This window comes from Dipodomys spectabilis, unplaced genomic scaffold (genome assembly GCF_019054845.1).
Source record: "Dipodomys spectabilis isolate Male_0828 unplaced genomic scaffold, ASM1905484v1 ptg000352l, whole genome shotgun sequence".
Taxonomy (NCBI): Eukaryota; Metazoa; Chordata; class Mammalia; order Rodentia; family Heteromyidae; genus Dipodomys; species Dipodomys spectabilis.
In genome coordinates this window covers 1581289-1605058 of record NW_024871029.1, presented here as the reverse complement: position 1 = coordinate 1605058, position 23770 = coordinate 1581289, and the positions used below count along the sequence as shown (strand labels likewise).

General features: G+C 49.4%; 1 protein-coding gene across 1 annotated transcript in view; it reads left to right on the top strand.

Moving 5' to 3' along the window:
• The window catches only part of LOC122095474 (protein Shroom2-like), a 91090-nt gene extending 69891 nt beyond the window's left edge, over positions 1 to 21199 (top strand). The window contains exons 3-6 of the mRNA XM_042665824.1: positions 5757 to 5888; positions 6803 to 9191; positions 11539 to 11639; positions 21004 to 21199. Of these exons, the coding sequence (XP_042521758.1) occupies positions 5757 to 5888; positions 6803 to 9191; positions 11539 to 11639; positions 21004 to 21199 (2818 nt within the window). The remainder of the gene's footprint in view (positions 1 to 5756; positions 5889 to 6802; positions 9192 to 11538; positions 11640 to 21003) is intronic.
• Positions 21200 to 23770: the final 2571 nt, after the last annotated feature.

The window sequence follows — 23770 nt, the reverse complement described above, 5'->3', positions numbered from 1 at the left end:
TCTTGCAGGACACATGCCAACGTGTCTGGGGAATGAAGTTCTGGCTTGATTTCGTTGAAATCGTCACTTTTGCTGCGGACTACTTTTCTAAACCACACAGCTCTAGAAACTTGAGGAACTTGGCTCCCTCCTTTCCCAAGATGTGTTAGTGTCCACACCTAGAATTGATGCCCATTTGGACATGACCAAATCCAGGAATTCAAAAACGGCACAGCATGAACACTCTTCCATATTAACTCTGTCCTCTCATGGGGGTGGCTTGGAGTTAGAAATGCTCAGTGCTTAGGGGTCTTCCTACTGGCTGTTGGATGGGTTCTTATGTCCCCTCTGTAAGGTGACATTGTGTGCAAATGGCTTCTTTTCCTCCAGGGCATGTGGGCATCACATTCTGACAGCTGGGTTCAGGTTAATTTATTCTCCATGTGGAAGTCGCATATGGCCTGTTTGGGCTCCGTGCTGCATGGTGTCCAGAGCTATTGCATTTCTTTGTTGTTTTTTTTTTAATGTTAGTATAATTTGTGGAGGGGAAGGGAAAAAACAAATTGTTTAAATAGGGATACAGGTGGACCCATTGCACCAATGAGATGTACAAGACGTTATGTTGAAAATGAACTTTACAACTTTGGTGCGTGCCGGGGGCAGTGGGGGAGGTGAGATGGGAAGGGATGGGAAGGGGAAACAAAGGAGGAGGCTGGAAAATTCACCTAGATGGAGTTAAGGAAGTTTCTTGGGCTAACCCATATCGAAGGGAAGAGGGAGACTCAAGTGTCTTAAGTAGAATGTCAGTTGCTCCTATCCTGGTACTTATACAAATTTCTTGGGCCAGTCCACGTTGAAGGGGTTGCTCAGATCCACCTGCACTGTCCCTTGGGCCAGCCCATCTTGAAGGGGAGGAACTACCTGGATGGACTTAAGTCTCTTGGTCCAGCCCATGTTGAAGGGGTATGAGTAAGAGTACAAATCCACAGGCCGGGAAGGTGGCTTCGTGGTAGAGCGCTTGCCTCCCATGCATGAGGCCCTAGGTCCAATTCCTCAGCACCACATAAACAGAAAAACTGGAAGTGGTGCTGTGGCTCAAGTTTAGAGCGCTAACCTTCAGCTGAACTGCCGAGGGACAGCGCCCAGGCCCAAAATTCAAACCCCACGACCGACAGCAACAACAAAAGAGTACAAATCCACCTGGATGGATTTAAGCATGTTTGATGGACTACCCGATATGAATTGGCCCAAGAGAGTGGGGTGAAGAGAAATCCATCTCGATCAAATTAAGAATGTCTGCTGGCCAAACCCACATTTGGGGGTGGGGAGGGGCTAATCCTCCTGGATGGAGTTAAGTAAATCTCTTGGGCCAGCCCACAATGAAGAGGAGGGGGATGCAAATTCCATGGATGGATTTAAGCAGCCCACATTGCAGAGTTGTGTGTGTGTGTGTGTGTGTGTGTGTGTGTGTGTGTGTGTGTGTGTGTGTGTAAGTGTGTGTAAAACCATCTGGATGGAATTAAGCACATCTCTTGAGCCATCCCAAATTGAAAGGAGGCCAGTGGAAGTTGGAGAGAATTAAGCAAGCCCCCTTGGGCTAACCCATGTTGAGTGGTTGGAGGGGGGGTATGTAAATCCATCTAGATAGAGATAAGGAAATCTCTTGGGCCAGCCCACATATATTAAAGGGGGAGGGAGTTAATCCATCTAAATACAGTTAAGCTTGTCTATTGGGCCAGCCCATATGGAAAGGATGAGGGGTACACCTGGATGGACTGAAGTCTGTCTCTAGAGCTAGGCCACACTGAAAAGCTTGAGGAACAATTCCCAGGAATGGAATTAAGCAAGTCTGGGGTCAGCCCACATTGCGGCTATAAGGGAGTAAATCCCAGCCCACTTTGCAGAGTTATGAGGGAGTAAATCCACATGGATAAAGTTAATTAAGTCTCTTGGGCCAGTCCATATATAGGAAAGGGGAGGGGGAGCTAATAAGATGCAGTTTTAAACTTGTCTCTTGGGCCAGCCCCTATTAAAGGAATGGGGGAGGGGGATACACCTGCGTGGAATTACACAGGTCTCTTGGGCCAACCTACATATATTAAAGTGGGAGCTAATCTGCCCAAATAGAGTTAAGCACGTTGGGCCGGCCCATATTGAAGGGAGGGGGAGGAAGCTACACCTGGATGGAGTTAAGTCTCTAGGACTAGGCCACACTGAAGAGTGGTAGGAGGGGAATGCAAATCCTGTGGGAGGGAATTAGTCTCTTAGCTCCAGTGTCCTAGAATGTTAGTAAAGGGCTGGGTGCAGGTCCATCTGCTCGGAGTTACACAGACAGTGGGCCAGTCCATTTGAAAGAATGGGGAGTGTGGGAGCGCCTGGATGGAGTTAAGCCTCTCGGACCAGCCCATCAAAGAGGAGTGAGATGCAAATACCCTGCGGTGGAGTTAAGCAATCTCTTGGGTCATCCCACATTGCTGAGATGAGGGTGGCGATGGAAAGCCCACCTGAGTGGAGTTAGCACCTCTGGAACCATCCCAGTTGAAGGGATGAGCAGTGGAAGTTACTTGAATGGAGTTAAGCAGTTCCCCCTTGGGCCCTCCCCTGTGAATGGTTGGAAGGGGGATATGCAAATCCACTTGGCTGGTGTTCCACTCGGCTCTTGGGCCAGCCCGTATATTAGAGGGAGAGATAATTTACCTAGATGGAGTTAAGCTTGCCTCTTGGGCCAGTTCATGTTGAAGAGATGGGGGGGGGGGGGGAATACACCTGGTTGGAATTCATTCTCTAGGGCGAGACCAATTGAAGAATGGAGTGGGGGAGAAGTCAAATCCTTTGGAAGGGAATTAAGCAAGTCTCGTAACTCCCGGACTCCAGAATGGCGATGGTTCCTGTTCTGGTACTTATGCAAGTTTCCTGGGTCAGCCCACGTGGAACGGCTGAGCGCAGGTCCTGCTGGACTGAGTTACACAGTGGACCAGCCCAGGGAAGGAGGAGCGTGGGAGCTCCTGGATAAAGTTAGGCAAGCCTGTTGGACTAGCCCACCTTGAAGAAGAGCAAGAGCCATGGATGGAGTTAAGCAATCTCTGGTGTCAGCCCACGTGGCAGAGATGAGGGTGGTGACAGAAATCCATCTGAATGGAGTTAAGCGCCTCTCTTGAGCCATCCCACGCTGAAGGGATGGTCAGTGGAAGTTACTTGACTGGAGTAAAGGGAGCCGAGCTCCTTGGGCTACCTCCATGTTGAATGGTTGGAGGGGGAATATGCAAATCCACTTGGGTGGAGTTAAGCAACTCTCTTAGGCTAGTCCCCATATATGGGGAGGGAGGGGCACTAATTACCTAGATGGAGTTAAGCTTGTCTCTTGGGCTAACCCATATTGAAGGCTTGGAGGGGGGGGAATATACCTAGATAGAATTAAGTCTCTAGGACTAGCCCACATTGAAGATTGGTGGAGAGCTGATGCTAACCCTTGTCAGGGAGTTAAGCAGATCTTTTAACGCCAATATCCTAGAATGTTACTTGCTCCTGTTCTGATACTTAGGCCAGTTCACATTAAAGGGATGGGTGTAAATCCAACTGATCTCAGTTAAACTAATATGTTGGGATAATCTATATTGAAGGGTTAGGGTGTGGGGGGATTCACCTGGATGGAATTAAGCAAGTCTCTTGGGCCAGCCCATTTTGAGTGATTGGAAGGGGGTGGATGCAAATGCACCGGGATGTAGATAAGTAAGTCTCTTGGGCCAGTCCACACTAAAGGTGGGGGTGTAATACAAATTCACTTGGATGAAAAGGTCGCAGAGATTTTACAGCGATTTTTGTTGCCACACATTTTTATAAAGTCATTTTATTATTGTCTTTATTTTTCTCATATGTAGCCCATCATGACCTGCCTGTGACCCTCCTGCTCTACATCTTCAATGCTGACACTATAAGCATGCCCCACCATGTGCAGTAGCACACAGAACTTTTGGATCCTACACGTTCACATGTGCTTCGGGAAGAACTTTACTTTTGCCCACTACCCATCTCAGCTAGAGCAGTCCAGTGTTTCTAGAGGAGTGGGGCGTGGGAGTGAGGGTGGACACAAAGATGGCTGCCACACGTGTGGAGCAGTTCCCTTTCTCAGCTTTCTTTTCCATCCATTGGCTTTATGGTTTCGGTCAGTCTAGTTCATTTCCTTTATTAATTAATCATAAAGAAGTTACAGACCTTACAACACAGAAAAAGGCAACTGAAGATGAAATTAATGTGGCCAGAACCTTCCTTAACAAGGATTTTGAGAAATTCTATTAGGTATAGTCTTGGTTTTATAATCACTTACTTGGGTGGTATAATACATCTGTCCATTTTTCACTTGATCTTTAGTTTATGGGGAACTCATAAACCCAACACAGTCTACATTTTGTTCCCCTTATACTTTTCCTCATTAAAATCATCAGGCTCATTGGAAGGTTTGTTGTATGAACGAGAGAGAGAGAGAGAGAGAGAGAGAGAGAGAGAGTATGTGTGTGTGTGTGTGCACGCACGCGTGTGTGCGTGTGCACATGCACATGTGTCATGTTGGTACTGGGGCTTGAACTCAGGCCCTGGGTGCTGTTCCTTAGCTTTTTTGCTCAAAGCTGGTGCTCTACCACTTGTGCCACAGTTCCTCTTCCAGCTTCTTTTTGATGGTTAATGGGAGCTAAGAGTCTCACAGATTTTCCTGCCTGGGCTGGCTTTGAATTATGATCCCCAGATCTCAGGCTCCTGAGTAGCTGGGATTACAGGTGTGAGCTGACAGCACCTAGTTTCTTTCTTCATTCCTGATCAGTCTCCAAACTGTCCAGGATGAGGTCATTTCTCTCTTAATTTAGAGAAGTGGAAACACTGTGCATTAACTGCTCACAGTCAGGGAGCTTAGAGGGTTTCTGTGCCTGGTAGCGTTCTTCTATAGGCTTCATCCTCTACCTAGCATCTGTAGGGATTTCCCTGGACACACCTTATCATACCTGCACAGGTGTGGTCTGGGAGTTGGTGAAGGTTCAAGCCACTCTAAAAAAAAAGCCCTGGCTTGGATAGACTCAAGCCTGCCAATGTGGGGTGTCCTGATCACAGGTTGGGGACCTTGGATTGACCTCACAATAGTTAGGATGCTTAAAGGAAGATACATCTACAAGTCGTAGTTAACTACACTGCAACTGTGTTTATGGAAGAGAGGTAAGCAGTCTAAATTCTGTGAGTCCCCAAGGACAGGGAATCCCCAAGGACAGGGAACATGGGGACCTTTTTTCTCAGACCGATCCCTTGTCCATAGAGGTTTATGATCCTGTGAAAGTTATGTTGAAACTCAAAAGATAGGAGGACCTGGTTTTGTTGGCGCTGGGGGTTAGGGGGCAGGTTTATATATGTAGAAAATACACTTGATCTATTTTTACCTTCGTCTAATTTCTAATTGACGAACAATAGTCACATCTGATGGACGGATGACTTGTAAAGAATAAGGACTGTTTTATGTTTTGGAGCCTGTGGTTTTCAATGTGCATTGGGAAAGTTGGCCATTAATAGAGATCGAGGGCTCCGCTGGTAAAGCACTAGCCAGTGAGGGAAAGCATCCAGTACCGAGTTTGAGTCCTAGTCTCGGACCAAAAAAAGAAGAAGGAAAAAATAGAGATTTCAACCAGTGGGAAGCACCTGCTGATCCCAGGCCAGCAGTGAAATCGTTGTCCATTCTTGCCTTGCCATTTGGCATGAAGGGCTCCAGCGTCCAGGTCCTCAGCATTCACGTTCTTTTCCAGGAGGAATGAGTCGAGCTGGAGGCCTCACTCCTGGCACGCCACCAAGTTCTCCGATGGCCATCCTGAACCTGTGGCTTCGCACTTCCCCTGTGCCAGTGGCTCCCCTTCCTGGCATGTCCAGCACCATGCAAGGTACCTGCTTGTTTCTTGAGACCAAGCAAAGCCCGAGTGATGTTTTTGTAAATGCTCACCAATTCCAGTGCTCTATGGACTCGAGATTGGCTTTAATGCTTCTGATGAGACAAAGCCGTGAACACTCCATTAAAATAAAACAATGAGCCCAGTGCCTACAATCCTAGCTACTCAGGAGGCTGAGGTCTGAGGATGGCGCTTCAAAGCCAGCCCGGGCAGGAAAGTCCGGGAGCCTGTTATGTCCAATAACTTACTCAAAACCCAGAAGTGGAGCTATAGCTCAAGTGGTAGAACACTAGCCTTGAGCGGAAAAAATTAAAAAAAAAAAAAAAAAAAGAAAAGATCAGCAAGCGCACTCAAGTTCAAGCCCCAGGACCAGCATTGAAAAAAAAAGAAAAATGCAACAGTGAAATGGTGAGGCAGTCGCACACGGTGTTTTCGCCTGTGTGTTGTGTGTGCGAGAGACAGGGAAAGAGCCTCACTGGAATCCCTGTGGGACTGTGCACAGGGACACGGGGCAGTTGGTGGTTCCCAGCCAGGCTCTCTGGCACCCACAGGCGTACCACCACCGTCTTCTCTGGAGGGATTTCCTGTGCATTGGCAGGCAGGAGATAGTTGGGGAGCAGCCGAGTAGTTCACCAAAGTTCCCCAGGGGATTCTTCTGCAGCTGCATCTGCATCTGCCTCTGCAGTCACTCTGGAACCCTGTGATGTGCTAGTGGCCTGTAACATCCCCATGTGTGTCTTGTTAGAAGGATAATAAAGCATTCGAGAAATAGAACACGTGAGCAATGAGTCCGTGGTAGGCAGTGGCTACAGGATGTCTTCACAATGCCCTCGTTCCCCAGTTTTGCCCTTTGCTGTTCTCTCAGTGCTGAAGCAAACTTGTTGCTTGTGATCTTGTCATTGCTGTAGTTCTTCTCACGACCTGTCCAGCTCCTGGGAGCAGAGGAGCCTCCAGCGCACTTCTGAGCATTTCAGCTCGCTGGGAAGCATGGATAGCTTGGACCACCCCTCCCAGCCCTACCCATCTGGCCGCCTCTCAGCAGCCAAATCCAGCAGCAGCATCGACCATGTGGGCGGTCATAGCAAACGCGATTCTGCATATGGCTCCTTCTCCACCAGCTCTAGCACCCCAGACCACACCTTGCCCAAGGCTGATGCCTCCTCCGCTGAGAATATCCTCTACAAAGTCCACCTTTGGGAAGCGTCCAGGCCAGACGGTAGCCACCAGGCTCAGGTTGCAGGCGACCTGCGCAGCATGGAGGGCAGACCCCTGGCCCGGGACAACACTAAAAGCCCCAGACCAGAGGACCCTGCCGAGCCCAAGCTGCTCACCTCTGGGCGATTGAGTTTCGGGCCGGTCTGGCATGTTCCTGACAAGAAGAAGGCGCCGTCCTCGCCGCCGCCCCCTCCCCCTCCCCTGCGCAGTGACAGCTTCGCTGCCACCAAGGGCCCGGAGAAGGCGCCGGCGCCCAGCCTCGCGCTGGCGGACGTGGCTGCGTCCCAGCACTTGATGATGGCGTCGGCCAGGCCGCAGCCCCGCGGGGACTGGAGGGTGGAGGCAGCCGAGCGGCAGCGAAGGCCGGCAGGCCTCAGCAGCCCCGGCGGCGGCGGACCCGAAAGTCACATGGAGACCGGGGTCCCCCCCCTGGGGGTCCCAGGCCGGCTGCAGACCTCGCTGTCCAGCCTGGATGTGCGCTTCCTGCAGCCTTACCCAGGGGGCCGCCATCCGCGCGGCCTTGGCAGCGACCAGAGCGCCAGGCCCCCCGCCTTGCAGAGGGCGCCCCAGCAGCCGCCCCCCTCCGCCTGCTGCCAGGACCCCTGCCCGCCTCAGGCCAGGCGATCCAGTGCCGCCAGCCAGAAGGCTGAGAGCGGGGGACCGAGCCATGACTCCTGCGTTCCGGCCAGGCAGCCCGTGCCAGGGGCGGCGCGGGCCGCTGCGCTGCGGGGCGATTCCTGGCACGGGAACGCGGGCCTCGACGAGCCGTCCACGCAGCCCGTGGCCCACAGCGCGCGATGCCCCCTCCCTCAGCGCGAAGGGGCCCCGAATGCCCTCGACGCGCAGCGGTGTCACCCGCTCGACGGCGGCGCCGAGGGCTGTTGCGCGGGCGCCCACGAACCCGCGGCCGCCGGCCGGGCGGAGAAAGCCGGCGTGCAGAGAACGGGCGACGGCGGCAAGTGGGCGGATGGGCCGGGCAGCAGGATCTGTCGCCAGAGGACGCCCATGCTGCACTCCCTGACCCAGGAGCGGGCGCAGCAGCCCGAGAGCTGCCCCGATGCCGCCGAGAAGCCGCCGCCGCCGTTCGATGCCCAGGGCGGGAAACCCACGCGCAGGAGCGACCGCTTTGCCACCACGCTGAGGAACGAGATCCAGATGCGCAGAGCAAAGCTGCAGAAAAGCAGGAGCACGGTGGCCCTGGCTGCGGCCGGCGAGGCCGAGGATGAGGCTGGCGTGTGGAGGGACCAGGCTGGGGCCTCTCCAGAAGCTTCCTTCAGCAGTACCTACAAAGACCACGTGAAGGAGGCGCAAGCCCGCGTCCTCCGGGCCACGTCCTTCAAGCGCCGCGATTTAGACCCGTCCCCAGCCGATCAGGCTCCGGGCTCATCAGAACTCAGGTCTGGGGACCCCAGTGCCTCCTCCTCGTATTCTGGGGAGCCAGACTCTGGGGCCCCCCACTTCTGGGACGCAGGCCCTGCCAGGCCATCGGCCCCGGGCGGGGGCCTGCCTCCCCTTTCCCGGATTGGAGGCCGGAAACGGTTCACCGTGGAACAGAAGCTGAAGTCTTACTCTGAGCCAGAGAAAATGAACGAGGTGGGGCTCTCGGGCGGCCACGGCCCCCACGCGTGTCACGGCACAGCGGACGACGCCATAGGGACGTTCGCCGACAGGTGCAAGTTTTTTGAAGAGACAAGCAAGCTGGTGCCGCAGAGGCCGGGCCCGAGACAGGCGCCCGGGGGGCTCCCGAGAGAGAAGGCCGAGCGGCCCGGGACAGCCGGGCCCGCGCGCGCGCGGGGCGAGCCCTGGCTGCACACGAGGTGGCGCGCCACCTCCTTCGGGGAGATGCTCAATGGCCACGGAAAATCGGAAAGGGCCAGAAAGTCCGACCCACCGCAGAGACTCGGAACCTTTGCGGAATACCAGGCGTCCTGGAAGGAGCAGAGGAAGCCGCTGGAAGGCAGAAGCGCAGGCCGGTATCACTCGGCAGATGACATCCTGGACGTGGGCTTGGACCAACACGAAAAGCCGCAGTACCTTCACGAACGGTCCCGCTCGTCCCCGTCCACAGAGCACTACTCACAGGTGAGCCTCGCCTGACCCCCCACCTCACCAGGCACAGAGCACACACCCAGAATCTGATGGCCCCCCTGAAATCCGGGCGTATGAGTGTCTGCCAGCGATGCCTGTGTGAAAGGTACTGCAGGAGAAAGTTGCTGTCGCTGTTGGCATGGCAATTTTCCTGCCAGCCCATCTTTCATTCTCAGCCTCCTCTCTTCCCCATTCCCGTTTGTTCTTTCTTTTCCTTTTCTTTTTTTCTTTCTTCTTATGTGTGTGTGTGTGTGTGTGTGTGTGTGTGTGTGCGCACGCGCATGCATGTGCATGCGTGTGTGCACGTGCACACGCGCATGCATGTGCATGCGTGTGTGCACGTGCACACGCGCTAGTGCCAGTACTGGGGCTGGAACTCGGGGCCTTGTGCTCTTGCTAAGCTATTTTGCTCAAGCCCGGGGCTCTACCATTTGAGCCATACCTCCACGTACACTCTTTTGCTCAACAGTTGGAGATACAGAGTCTCACAGACTTTTCTGCCTCTGCTGGCTTCAAACCTCAATCCTCAGATCTTAGCCTCCTGAGGAGCTAGGATTAATTTGTTTCAGTGGTTTGCTTCCTTCACATGTAGTAAAAATCTTGGGGAGGGAGGGTGAGGAGGTAGAGGTAGGAAGCAAAGAAACTGGTAGCTTTATCTAAGGAAGTAAAAGTGGGTTCCTCATCAGCTACTAGCCATTTCTAAAATATTGATACTATTTAACATTTAGTATCTTTTTTTTAAGTGTGTAAATTTTTAAGGTGCTACTGGGATTTGAACTCAGGACCTTACACTTACTAGGCAAGTATTCTACCACTTGAGCCATACTATCACCTTTGTTTTTGGTCAGTCTTGGCTCTTCAGTTATTTTTCACATAGGATTTGGCACTCTTTGCCAGTGTCTGGCTTCAGACCAACCTGACTACCCTGCTTAGCTGGGATTATAACTGTCCCACTATGCCTGGCTTCTTCAGTTGAAATGTGGTCTCACTAACTTTTTGCTAGGCTGGCCCCAAACTATAATCCTTCTGAGTAGTTGGGATTACTAGCATGTGCTATCATGTGCAACTTACGCTCACAATTATTATTATTATTTGTTAGTCGTGGGGCTTGAACTCAGGGGCTAGGTGTTGTCCCTGAACTTCTTTGTGCTGAAGGCTAGCGCTCTACCACTTGAGCCACAGCACCACTTCCGGTTTTTGAGTGGTTCATTGGAGATAGGAGTCTCACAGGGAGTTTTCCGCCCAGGCTGGCTTCAAACTGCGATCCTCACATCCCAGTCTCTTGAGTAGCTAGGATTACAGGCGTGAGCCACTGGTGCCTGGCTCACAATTACTTTTTAAGGGTACACCCTGAGACAAAAGTGAAACTATTGTACATTTTTTAAAGTAGTTTTAAATATTTTTCATTTTTGTATCTGCTTTGCATGTTTTATTTGACTTAATTGCACAGAGCCTTCATCGTAGTATCCACACATGCATATAACGTATAAATCAAATTTACCCTATTTTACGCTTTTTTAAACTTTCACCTCCCCCTTTAAACAATTTTTAGTAGATTTTATTATTGACCCCCCCCCCCATTTTAGTGTTGGGGTGAAGCCAGGGCCTCATGCACACTGGGCAAGCACTCCGCCCTTGAGCCGCACCCGCCAGCTCACAGTGTACTCTTCGGAGTTCATTGCTATCCGTTTCTACAAACTACATATTTTTATCAGTACTTTAGAGTCTCCTTTTTCCCTGTCCCTGTCTCTGCTTTTCATGTGTATTCTCTCTGAATTTGTGTATTTCAAAGAGAAAAATGGCTGCTGCAACAGATTTTCTTGTAAAAGACCCAGTTGTAACTGTAATACAAGATAGCCAAGACAATTGGAAAGAAAACTGCTCTCTGTCCTATGACATCCTGGTACTGAAAACCTGCCCTGGCTTGTGCTGGGTGCCTGGGGACCACTGAGCACCCCATTCATGCTGAGTAGGAGCGAAGCATCCCAGCCCCCACGACTCCAAAGGCCCAAGCTTCCACCGTAGTGACTGGTGACCAGCTGCCTTATTGTATTTTGTCTGGCCAGCTGTGTCACGTGCTTCCCAGGCTTTGCGTAGGACTTCTATTTCCTGCCTAGAAATGGATGCAGGGTCTTAGGTCAGTGGACTCAATGGAACGCTTTGTGGAGCGGAACGGGCACATCCCGTGGCGGAGTGGCAGTGCAAGACAAGGGATGTGGCGATCGGCACTGTGGGACCGGCGCGCAAGGCAAGCCCACAAATGAGGGGGTTCGTAATGACAGATGCCAGAGGCCGGCGGGCAGCTCCGTGGCTTGGTGTCTCACAGTGTCCCCCTTTGCAGGAGGCATCTGTGGAACCACGCAGGCAGGCAGAGGATTCTGGCGGGCACAGAGGAGCGCTGGCGTCCGTGGGACCCGGTGAGGAGGCATGTTCCGCTCTGAGGTAGGTGAAATTTGGATTGGGGATTCGCGTGCAGGGTGTGCTGCGAGTGAGCTATTGCACAAGGCGAGTGCTTAGTGGAACATCGGTGTCAGAGCTGTGAGCTGGGCGTGATTGCCGGCATCCCCAGTGCCCTGGAGTTTCAAGCAGAGTCTCGTAGGCCCTGCAAGCACTGTCCGCAGAAGCGTGACCAACATGCCACTTTACATTTCTTTAAAACTGCTACTGATTCTGTACTATGACTTCTGTTTGTTCGTTTTGGTGCCCGTCCTGGGGCTTGAACCCAGGGCTTGCGTGCTGTCCCCGAGCCTTTGTGCTCATTCTACCACTTGAGCCACAGCTCCGCTTCCAGCTTTGTGGTGGTTATGTGGAGATAAAGGCCTCACAGACTTTCCTGACTAGGCTGGATTAAAACTGTGACCCTCAGATCTTCAGCCTCCTGAGTAGCTAGGATGACAGGCGTGAGCCACCTGCACCCAGCCTATGTACCATGAACTGTTTTATGGAACGAGGTACTTGACTGGCAGTATGTTTTAACCATCTAGCACCCAGCTGTGGTCTTTGGGTCCCGGTGTCAGAATTAGAGTTGCTACAGAAGACCATCAGTTGGAAAGGACTTTTTTAAGGAGTTGACTTTGAGCTTAAGAAGAGGTGAAGTCAGCGGATTCCCCAACGGGAAGCAAGGTCTGTGTTGGCATCAGCGTTACAAAGGTGACTGTCTGGATTCTGACATGTTGCACGTGTCTCGGCTCTGTTGTGGAGAGGATGCGATGTGAATAAATTCATGTGTGAGCTTGTCCTCCTGCTGAGAGAGGGGCCATGAGAAAGAGAGCGTACGTCTGTCTCCGCAGCTGCAGACCTTTCTTTACACAGACTGATGGACAGATGGGATTCAGTGGGCACAGCAGTACTGACTTTGGATTTTTCTGTTGCTTGGAAAAGCTTGTATAATTGCTATAATATGCAAATTAAGTGGACCCCAATCATTACTCAAGTTTTCAATCAGAAATAATTGATCTAGATGTTTACGTGTGTGTGTGTGTGTGTGTGTGTGTGTGCGTGCGTGTGCGCGCGCGCACGTGCGAGTGCACTGGTACTGGAGCTTGAACTCAGGACCTTGGCACTGTCCCTTTGCTTTTTCTGCTCCAGGCTGGTACTCTACTACTTGCGCCACACTTCCAGTCTGGCTTTTTTGGTGGTTAACTGGAGATAGAGTCTCACAGACTTTCCTGCCTAGGCTGTCTTCAAACTGCTATCCTCAGATCTCAGTCTCCCAGGTAGCCAGGATTAAAGGTGTGAGCCGCCGGTGTTATGCTAGATGTTTACTTTTAAGAGCCTTATGTACAGGATTTTACTTCAGTTGCCTTTCAGCTGAACACTGTGAGCTTTATGTGACATGATCACGTGTTTATTTATGTGGCTTGGGTGACAGGTCTAGTATTCAGGCGGTGGGGGGATGTTGGAAGTCCTCACAATCACTTTGCAGCCTGCATGACTAAAACGATGCACCCATGATGAAGAAAGGCTGGGGCATAATCCACCTACAGAATTCTGCAGTGTCTGAGGAACACAATTAGAGCTTTATGACTGTGGAGTCTGAGCCAGTCACGTGCTGAGTGCCAGCTGTGGTCTGTTTTGCAAAGCCAGCTTCCAGGCAGCATGGCAGTCTCCGAGCAGCTATGCACCGCACTGCAGGCTCTGCACACATGGAGTCTTGCTCTGCTCCTACCTCCCGTCCCATACGACTGGCATGCATGACGCAGGGCAGATCCTCTGCTGTGCTTTGAGAACATCTCATGAACACCTGTAAGGTGCATGTCCCATGTACACAGAAGTGGGAGCCACTGAAAGGGTCAAGAGGGAGAGGGGAGGGGCTGTGTGCACTATTTAGGGGGCTGTGTCTTCTAGCAGACTGTATAACCACTCTGAAGAAATTAGTTCCAGACGTGTTCTGCTTTTGAGCTACAAACCCAGCAATTTTCAGAATTATCATGTGTATGTTTCTGAGAGTGACAAGGCCCAATGGATTCCAAAATATGAATGCTAAAAAGTCATTTTCAACTCTTCCCAGAGATCATTTAATTTTCCAAAGGGTCAGCAAGAAAGAACATGTCTGAAAAATTAAAAGAATAATCAAAATGCAAGTTCAGTCCTTTATCCACCATAGCCAAAAATCTGTAATACACTTTTTAAAAAAAGTCTAATGAGCACTAGTGGCTCATGCATGGAATCCTTAGCTACTTGAGGGCCAAGAATAGGAGGACTGTGATTCAAGGCCAGCCCACGGAGCAAATTTCCATGAGATCCACTTCTCACTCCATAGCGAGACACAGTGCCAATGCCTGTCTACACTGCGTGGTAGACTGCGAGTGGGAGGATCAGGGTTCCAGGTGACCTGGGCAGAAAAGTCTGATTCTCCACCTCAATGGAGGGAAACTGAACATGGTGGTGCATGCCAGCAAAGATGGGAAGCCTGAATTAGGTGGATCAGGGTCCAGGTGTGCACTCAGGACCCTCTCTAAAAATTAGCCAGAGGAAAACCAGAGCTGGAGGCATGGCTTAGCAGTAGAGTGCCCACCCAGTAAGCATGAGGCTGAGTTTGAACTTCAGTACTGCCAAAAATAAATTCAATATTTTACACAAGTTTAAAGTAACTGAAAAATGTTTGTATAATGAATGAATTACTGATCTGACTACAGATGCATGGTCATTAAAAAGTACTTTTTGTTTACTTCTGTTGGGGTAACAGAAAAATGTTGACATAGAAATTATTTTTTTTTTGTTTTCTTTTTGGTGGGCCATGGGGCTTGAACTCTGGGCCTGGGTGCTGTCCCTGCACTCTTCAGCTCAAGGCGAGCGCTCTACCGCTTGAGCCACAGAGCCTCTTCCGGTTTTCTAGTGGTTTATTGGAGATAAGAGTCTCACGGACTTTGCTGCCTGGACTGGCTTTGAACTGTGATCCTCAGATCTCAGCCTCCTGAGTAGCTAGGATTACAGGCGTGAGCCACTGACGCCCGGCTAGAAATTATTTTTGATGGTTGTTCATCCAAGTCAAATGGAGATAACTTTTTTGATGTGTTTGTAATTCAAGATATTGTAGGACCTCAATTTAAAAAAAAAAACTACATGGATGTAGTAGCGCATGCTTGTAAATCTAGCCCTAAGAAGGTCGAGGTAGGAAGATCTTCACTTTGAGGCCAGCTTACACTATATAATGAAACCCTATCCTAAGAATGGAAAAAAACAAAAACACAAAAAGCAAAAACATAAAAACAACTCTGGGCACTGGTGATTCACATCTGTTATCCTTGCTACTCAAGAGGCTGAGATCTGAGAATGGTGATTTGAAGTCAGCCCAGGCGGGAAAGTCTGCGAGACTCGGCTCTCCAATTAACTGCCAAGAAAGCCAGAAGTGGAGCTGTGGCTCAAGTGGTAGCACTAGCCTTGAGGTGAAAAAAAAACACAAAAAAACCCAAGGACTGTGCCCGGACCCTGAGTTCAAGTCCCAGGACTGGCATGCGCGCACACACACACACACACACACACACACACACACACACACACACACACACACACACACACACACACGGAGAGATGTGGTGATTCAAAGCCAGCCTAGGCAAAAAGTTGACAAGACCGTACTTCAGCGAATAGCTGCATGTGGTAGTGCTCATTGTCACCCCAGGTGCTTGGGAAGTACAAACCTGAGTGTCAGCTTGAGGTTTACATGGAAGAATGTATTTGAAAAACAATGAAAGCAAAATGGGCTGGAGACATGGCTCAGGTGGCAAAGCATCTGCCTAGCAAAGGCAAGGCCCTGAGTTCAGTCCCCAGTACAGGCACCAAAAGAAAAACATGTATTAGAAGTCACAAGAGAGAATGCTGGGTTGTGTAGAAAAGATTGGGGGTGCTGAGGCACAAGTCACCAGACCCCAAGGGAGCAGATCCATTGGCTTTTGCTCCCCTCCGGCCTGTGCTGCCTTCAGCAGCGCGGCCTTCCTGTTCTCTAGGCGTTCCCAGCAGTCCCCGCATTCAGAACTGCACTAAGAGCAGGCACCGACAGTTCCTTGCAAATGTCTCTCCCACTGACTTGGGGTCCCTTGAGCACTGGGTGTTCGAATTCCCTTGGGCTTCCATGACAGAGCCCCACAGCTCACACACGTATTTTCTCTCCCTGCTGGAACCTTCGCTGTGTGGGCTCTGGAGCTTCCTGAAGACTCTCCTAGCTTGCAGAATGCCGTTTCCCCTGGGGCCCTCACGCGGCCGTCCCTCTGAGTCTGTCTCTCCCCACCGCCTCTTCTGATAAGGGCAACAGACTGTGGCCTTGTTTTATGTTAATCACCTGTTTTAAAGGCTCTGTGTCCAACTCTAATTATATTCTGAGATATTCGTATTAGGGCTTCAACATATTAATTTGAGAGGTGATCCCCATTCAGTCTACAATCTAGAAGAAACGCACTGTTTTCCATATACCTTTGTGCTAAGAGTCCTGATCGTGTGTGCGGTCTCGCAGGAAGTGTCATTTGTTGGAGAAGTTTCATATTCACAATTGTTGGGGATGTATTTAAAATGAATAGGGAAGCCCAGCCTCAGTGGTTCCTGCCTGCAATCCCAGCTATTCAGGAGGCTGAGATAGGAGGATGCTGGTTCAAAGCCAGCAGGGAGAGGAAAGTCTTACCTCCCAGTACTCAGCAAAAAGCCAGAAATGGAGGTGTGATTACAGTGGTAGAATGCCAGCTTTGAGCACAAAAGCTCAGGGATAGTGCCCAGGCCCTGGTACCAGCACACAATAATCATAATAATAACAATAAAAAGAGAAGAGGGGAATTTGGTGAAATCTGGGTAGTTTGTGTGCAATTAGTTGCACACCCTCTCTAGTTCAGAAATTGTACTCATAAGAGTTTACCCTCAAAGTCGATGCTCGCTGCACTGCGAGTAGCGATGTCCTTCGCCGACGGGGGAGGTGTAGGAAGAACAGTGACTCCGCGTTTCCCTCGTGGACTTATTTGCCACACTTTTTTTTTTTTTTCCTGATCTCAGGATTTCCCTTCTCATTCCTGACCACCAAGAAGACTAATAGTTTACTTTTTCTTTTTAAAATACCCTTCATGTGGATACAGATTAAATGCTAATAAACGGCTGGGGTATGTGGATTGGCTAGTAAATGGATGAGTGAATGGATGAATGGATCAGCCTTCAGAAGGACGAATGGGAAGATGGGGGAGTGAGTATGCCGATGGGTGGATGAATGGATGGATTGGTGAGTAGGTCGGATGGATGTGTTTGGGGTGGATGGGTGAGTTGACTATTGATGAGTAGATGAGTGGGTGAATATGTGGATGAATGGATGGATAAACGCGAGGTGGGTGAATTGGTAGGAAGCAGTGGATGGGTGGGTGGATGGGTGGATGGCGGTAGGTAAATGCATGGTTAGTGTATATGTGGGTGGATTGGTAGATTAATAGATGAGTCCAACCAAATTTTCCTTACGTCAGTTGTTTAACATGATGAATAACAAGTCCATCGTATACATTCTGTATGCTGAAATCTTTCTGAAGATTTTAGTTTACATGCCAGCCAGTGAAGTGGTTTATACTTATCTTTCTGTACTTGATTTAGAGCTGAAACATAGCATCTCAAAATAAGTCTGTAGTGGGGACTTGTCTTCCTGCATCATACTTAGGACTGCTGCTCCCCCAGTTGAGTGTCTTCAGTGGGGCCTGTGCTGTGGGAGGCTGTGGAAATGAGATTAGGGAGAGATCCTGCTGTGGGCACTGGCTGTGTCCCTTCCTCAGCCACTTTGTCCCCACCCAGGATGACACTGACCTCAGGCTTGTATTCTCAGGATTGAGGAGTGGGCAGGAGAGGGGAAGAATGAGAGTATATCCTCAATCCAAATACAGCCACAGAAGTTAAAGGTGTTTGTGGAGAAAAATTGCCTTAATGTAAAAATCCCCGCTCCTCCCCGCCCCCACACAGTACTGGGTCTTGAACTCAGGGCCTGGGCACTGTCCCTTAGCTTTTTGCTCAAGGCTAGCACTCTTCCACTGGAGCCACAGCCTTTGCTTCCTGCCTTTTGGTCATTAATTGGAGATATGGGACTCACAGACTTTCCTATCGGGTCTGGCTCTGATCTATGATCCTCAGATTTCAGCTTCCTGTGTGCCAAGGATTACAGGCATGAGCCTCCCCATGCCCAGCTTCACACAGATTTCTTAAACCAGCTAGATGAACCTGATGGAGGCTTGTCTTCTTCCTCTGAAGGGTGCCCTGGTATATTGGGCTTAATGGGAAGACCAGTTTTCTTCTTTCACAAAATTAGCTTCTGCTGATTTTGAGTGGACTTTGAGTAGATTTCACACTTAAGTGACAGAGCTTGATCATCTGAGTTGTACGCCTCTGCTTGCGGCTTGAAGGCAAATGTTTACTATGCTTGGTCTTCAATTAGCTGAGGGGCAATTGAAGTTTTCCTGTTTACATGTTGGTGTCGTCTGTGACGCCACATTAGAAGGAGTTGTCAGGTGGTGGTCTGGGGGCCACAAGCTTGGAATTGGAGAGGAGAAACACCAGTAACTGACACAGACCCACCAAGTCCCAGCGTGGAGGAGAACACGCTTAAAAACAGAGTGAAAACTATTAGCTCTACAAATTGCCCAAGAGGAGCGAAACAAGAAGCACGGATGACAGCTGAACGTGGAAGCTCTAAGCGCGGGGTAGAGCGGAGGGAAATAAAGGCTTGCGCAGGCAGAAGTTTTGCGTGTTGCCTCCTCTGCCTCGAGGTCCCCAGAGGGAGGCGACCTTGCCTTGCTCCCTCCAGTCACTTGCTGGGCTTCCCCGGACTGTTTGCTCTGGGGAGAATCCCCAGCCTCGGGGAAAAGCCCCACACCAATGACTACACAGCTCTTCTCGTAGTGGGTAAGAAGTCTGGAACACGTGGCGCCCTCTTCTCATGGGAAGATGCGGCTGGTAAGCAAGCTAGTCTTTTCTGGATCCTTACCTCTTCTCTGTTGACCTTTGACTCTTTGGGTTGGCTTTGGTTGGGTAGGTCCAGATGTATTCATTGTTTTCTCGTTCTCTGCAAGTAAAGCAACACAACTCTCCACCCTCTCACCTTGTTGCTGTGTGTGGCAGAGTCAGGGCGCAGGTGTAGGGCACCCCTTGTAAGGTTATATAGAGCTAAGTGCCCTGTACGTTAATAGTATTCAGATTGACAGAGTCCTTGGGAAATGCTGTCACGGCTACCTTTGAGACTGTCATTATCTTCTGTTCCTTCTCATGATCTCTTTTGGTTCGTATTTAGCCAAGATGCTTTCTTTTTCATTCTAGAACCAAAGGGTGAAGTGCCTGCCTGGTCTTTGATTCCTGTTTCTTCTCCGGGGAACTGCTATGGGACCCTGTTTTGTTTTCTTGTTCTTTCTACTGTTAATGACGTCCAGTTCATCATTAAAGATGTAGGCTCTAAGCATCCCTCATCCTTGAATTGTATGATTTACAATTTTGGCTGTGTGATTCCAGCACTGTAGAAGATACAGTCAGTAAGAGGACATCGGAGCGTTGGTGGCAGGTTGATCTCTTGAAAAGCACAGTTAGGAGGGCTGACTCGCAGAGATGACCGGGAGGAAGGACACCTGAGGTCCAAGCTGACAGCGGATCCGGCTCAGCTAGCGCATTCCTTCTACATTAGCCCGCCTTGCCTGCCCTCAAAGAAGCTCGATTGTAGCTACTTTTTTCTGCCTATTTGTGTGTTAAACTATGAAACTATTGTATCTGTACATAGTCCTGTGAGAACAAAGAGTCCACTGAGGCTAGCTCTCCCACCAGATAGCTACAAGGACTGGATATTTTGCTTTTGTAAGAGTCCTTGAGACTCATGGGCCTTGCCTGTGTGTATATGGAGGATTATATTCACTGCTGTTCATCCGTGAGGTTATTCTAAATGGTGCACTCTCAAATGAGTGTGTAAATTTATTTGCTTACCTTTAAATGGTAAGCTCAGTGTAAACAGAGCCTTTCTCTCCCCCTTCTCTACTTTTATTCCTGCCCCTCCCTAACGCAGGAACCCAGCTGATTTCTGTGTGAGCCAGAAATTGAATGCAAACGTGTAGGATTCCCAGCTCCACTTCTGGCTTTTTTGATGGTTAGTTGGAGATAAGAGTCCATGAACCTTCTTGCCCAGGCTGGCTTTGACCCACAATCTCAGATCTCAGCCTCTTGAGTAGCTAAGATTACGGACGTGAGCCACCAATGCCCAGCTAGCCTGTGTATGTATTTCTGCGAGTTAGCCCTGCCTCCTACTTAGAGATTACATGCTGCTGATTTACACCTCATCAGGCCCCAAGTTAGGAAGCTGGGGAGAACGGCAGGGCCAGTATGCATCTTTAGTGGGGGATTCCCAGCTGCAGTGCACTGTGTAGTAGCTCCCAGTGGGCTTCCCTCCCCCCCCCCCCAATTCTGGCTGCATGTCATACTTTGCCTGGGCCAGCTCCAGAATGTCAGGATTAATGAGACTACTAATATTCTCTCAAACTGCACACCCCAATCTGGTGATACTGCGTAGAGTACAACAATGAAGGATCTAGGTGAGATACGCGTGGAAGAAAGAAATTACTTAAGCCAGATGCCATTGGCTCCCGCCTGTCATCCTAGCGACCCAGGAGGCTGAGATCTGAGGAGGATGATTCAGAGCCATCCTAGACAGGAAAGTCCTTGACACGACACTCTTATCTCCAGTTAACCACCAAAATGAAGCTGGAAGATCTGTGGCTCAAGTGGTAGAGCACCAGCCTTGAATAAAAAAGCTAAAGGACCAGGCCCTGAGTGCAAGGCCCTCGTGCCAGACGAAATTAACTAATGGGTTAATTAGAGAAGTCACTTCTGATGAGTAAGCCTGGGGGGCGGGGGGGTGTCTTGTGTGGGAAGGGCTGTTAGGAATAGCCATGGGAGGGGCACTTCTTCCCTCACTGCCAAGGAGACCATGGGCCTTGAGGTCATAACCTCTACTAGGAGTGGAGGTGGGGCTCTGAGACTTAATTTTAATTGTGAAGTGATGAATCGGATGAATCAGATCAGCCTGTCAGCTTTGTCTTCTTATCTGAATGCTGTTCACACAGTAAAACTTCCAGAATGGTTGGTGGATCCGTCGGTTGGTTGGTTGGTTGGTTGATGGATTACATTCCTAATGAGTGTATAATCAACGTAAGAATTGCGAAAGACGTAACACAGGCTATGGAGTTTAACTTTAACTTCCATCGTGGTCGTGGAGTTGACCCATGTACTGCACACTTCCGTGATCAGTGAGTGTACTTCTAGACAAAGCTGCCTGACATCTGTGCCGTAGGCTTCTCTATATTTCCCATTCTGGAGACAGAAGGACCGCCCAGCCTTTTGGAGTTGAAAATGCAGTCTCTGGAGGGTTAGCCGTGGAAGTGTTAGGAGCACTCCCCCCTGAGGCCAGATATGACTGGCTGGTGGAGGTGGAAGTTGGCAGAGGGAGCCTGCGTGAACTTGTCCATCACAAGGCAGCAGGCTCTGCCGCTCCAGCTGCTGCCAGCATGCTGTGGTGACTGAGCTGTCAGCAGGGCGCTGCTGCTGCAGCAGCGGTGGCGGGGCTGTGGGTCTCTAAATCGCATTGCCGCCTTCACAGGCTGTGAAGCTACTGCAGCAAGCCGAAAAGAGGTAAGGGATGTCAGTGCTCCTTTTCAGGGTATCTCATCTGTTCCGGGAGGGCACTAGTCTAAAATCATTTGTGCCATTTGTTAGAGGGTCATAGTTCCCAATGTCTCTTTTGTTCTGGTGTCTGAAAGACAGGGCTACTTGTCGGCTCACAATGGCATGGATAAGATCTGGCAAGATCTGCAAGCATTCTCATTGTTTATTGTTGTGCCTGAAGAGGAAAAAAAAATCATGCAAACCAGGGTGCAGATTCCAGCTGGAGCTGTGCGGGCAGGCACGTGCATGTATGCGTGGGCACGCTTGCTTGGGGTGCATGTGTGGCTATCATGCAATGTTTGCAGCTCTGGTTTTCACATTGGAGCTGGAAGGCAGAATGCCATCGTCATCCCTGCTGCTGGGGCTGGTAGCCCTTGCTGTGCGAGACCTTTGATGTGTGTGAGCTCTGCAGATGGATTATCAAGGGGGCTGGCTGGAGGATGCCAGGGTCACATGCTTGCCTTGCCTTTTCTTTTTCGGTAACATCAGAAAAAGGCATTTTCACTCCCTAGACATTGGCGGTGGACATGGAAAGAAAATGGTGAGTCAGCCACATATAGTTTTGTTTTTTTTCTTTTTTAGAAAAATGAGGCATGCATGTTTAACCACGAGAAATGCTCTGTACAGAAATGCTCCTACATTTGCACGTAGCCTGCTAATTGCAACTGAAAAGCTTTACATAGAGAAAATGGAACTACTTTGGTTCATGCATTTTGCTCTTTGGGGTGATTTTGAGTAGTGCAGATGCATGCCATTTCTTTTAAGAGTACATAGTTTGTTCTTGTTTGCTGTTTGATCTTCCCTTTTCTATTGAAATAAAAGAAACATGATCATGTTTTGCCATATTGTTAAATGTGTAGATTTTGTCCTTGCTTTTTGAAAAGGTAGCGTGTGTGTGTGTGTGTGTGTGTGTTTGTGTGTGTGTGTGTGTTTGTGTGTGTGTGTGTGTGTGTGTGTGTGTGTGTGTGAAGGTGATGCCATTTTCACAGGGCAATTGCTGCATAGATATGTCTGCACATACATGCATCTGGGTTTGACTTGGGAGGAGGTATGTTTTTCAAATGCATGTTTCCAGATTGTACAAATGGATTTTTTTTTTTAAGGAAAAGGAAATTGAGGAACATTTTCAGAAATGTATCTGGCAGCATTTATAACTAAACATATAACTGAATAGCCTGCTGCCTCTAGACTATCTTAAGATTTATAGAATGAGTGAGTGAAAAATATTTTAGCATACCACATTAAGAATAATGAACAACTGGGTGTAGATTTGATAACTGCTTAGCATATCTTCCGTACAATAGACACAAAATATTTTTGATGATTTTTTTTGCAGAAAAATATTGCAGAGATGGTAGAAAAAGGACACGTCTGTACTTTCTTTTGTCATGTATAGTGGAAAACATTTTAGTCTTATTCTGTCTCATCTCACATACACACATACACACACACATATGCTTGCTTTAAAGAAAAACTTTGCAGGGGAATTCTCATTTGTAAAGGCATACACAAAGCATTTTTTAAAAAGAATGCTACACATCACCCTACCTGGAGTGACAAATGACCCTAGTAGATATATGCTATCCGATGCGTGTTTTGCATGGACTATTTGCCTCTCCTAGAGTCTGCCTTTGGATTTTGGAGGCTGGGGGATGCTAGTATTTTATGTGGCTTTTGGGATACTGTTTAGTTCTGTATCTCTTACATCTACTAAAATATAGGAAGATTAGAGTAAGGAAGCAAAGACACAAACTGGCACTCGTGTTCACCTGGTTTCTGCCCTCTCCCACCCTCCCCCCTCCCCCCTCCCCCCTCCCCCCCTACCATCGCTCCAAGTCTTTGGATCCTTGGATTTTCTGGCAGGCTTTTCCGAAGGTAGTTTATCAGCCAGCCAGCTTGCTGCTGCCTGAGAGGCTTGTAGCAATCCCCTGATGTCTGAAGGGATCTAAGAGTTATTTAATTATTTTCCTTTAAGCATTATTTGCAGTTGGATGTTGGTGGCTCATGCCTGCAATCCTAGCTACTCAGGCGGCTGAGATCTGAGAATCACAGTTCGAAGCCAGCCTGGGAAGAGAAGTCTGTGAGACTCATCTCCAGTTAACCACCAGGAAACCAGAAGTGGAGCTGTGCTCAAAGTAGTTGAGCATGAGCCTTGAGCCAAAAAGCTCAGAGACACCACCCAGGCCCTGAGTTCAAGCCCCACAACCAACCAAAAAAAAAATATTTGCAGTGCCCCGCTTTTAACACGTGAAAGTTCACAGTGCATTTTCACAGGTCTGTCTTTGGTTTCACAGTGAGGATATCCTGTTCACTTCCCATAGAAACAAGCTGGAGGTTGCATGACTAGATTCTCCCATTAGTTACTGGAGACTTCAGGATGTAGTATGGCTCATATTCAATCTGCTGGGTTCCTGCTAACTCATGAG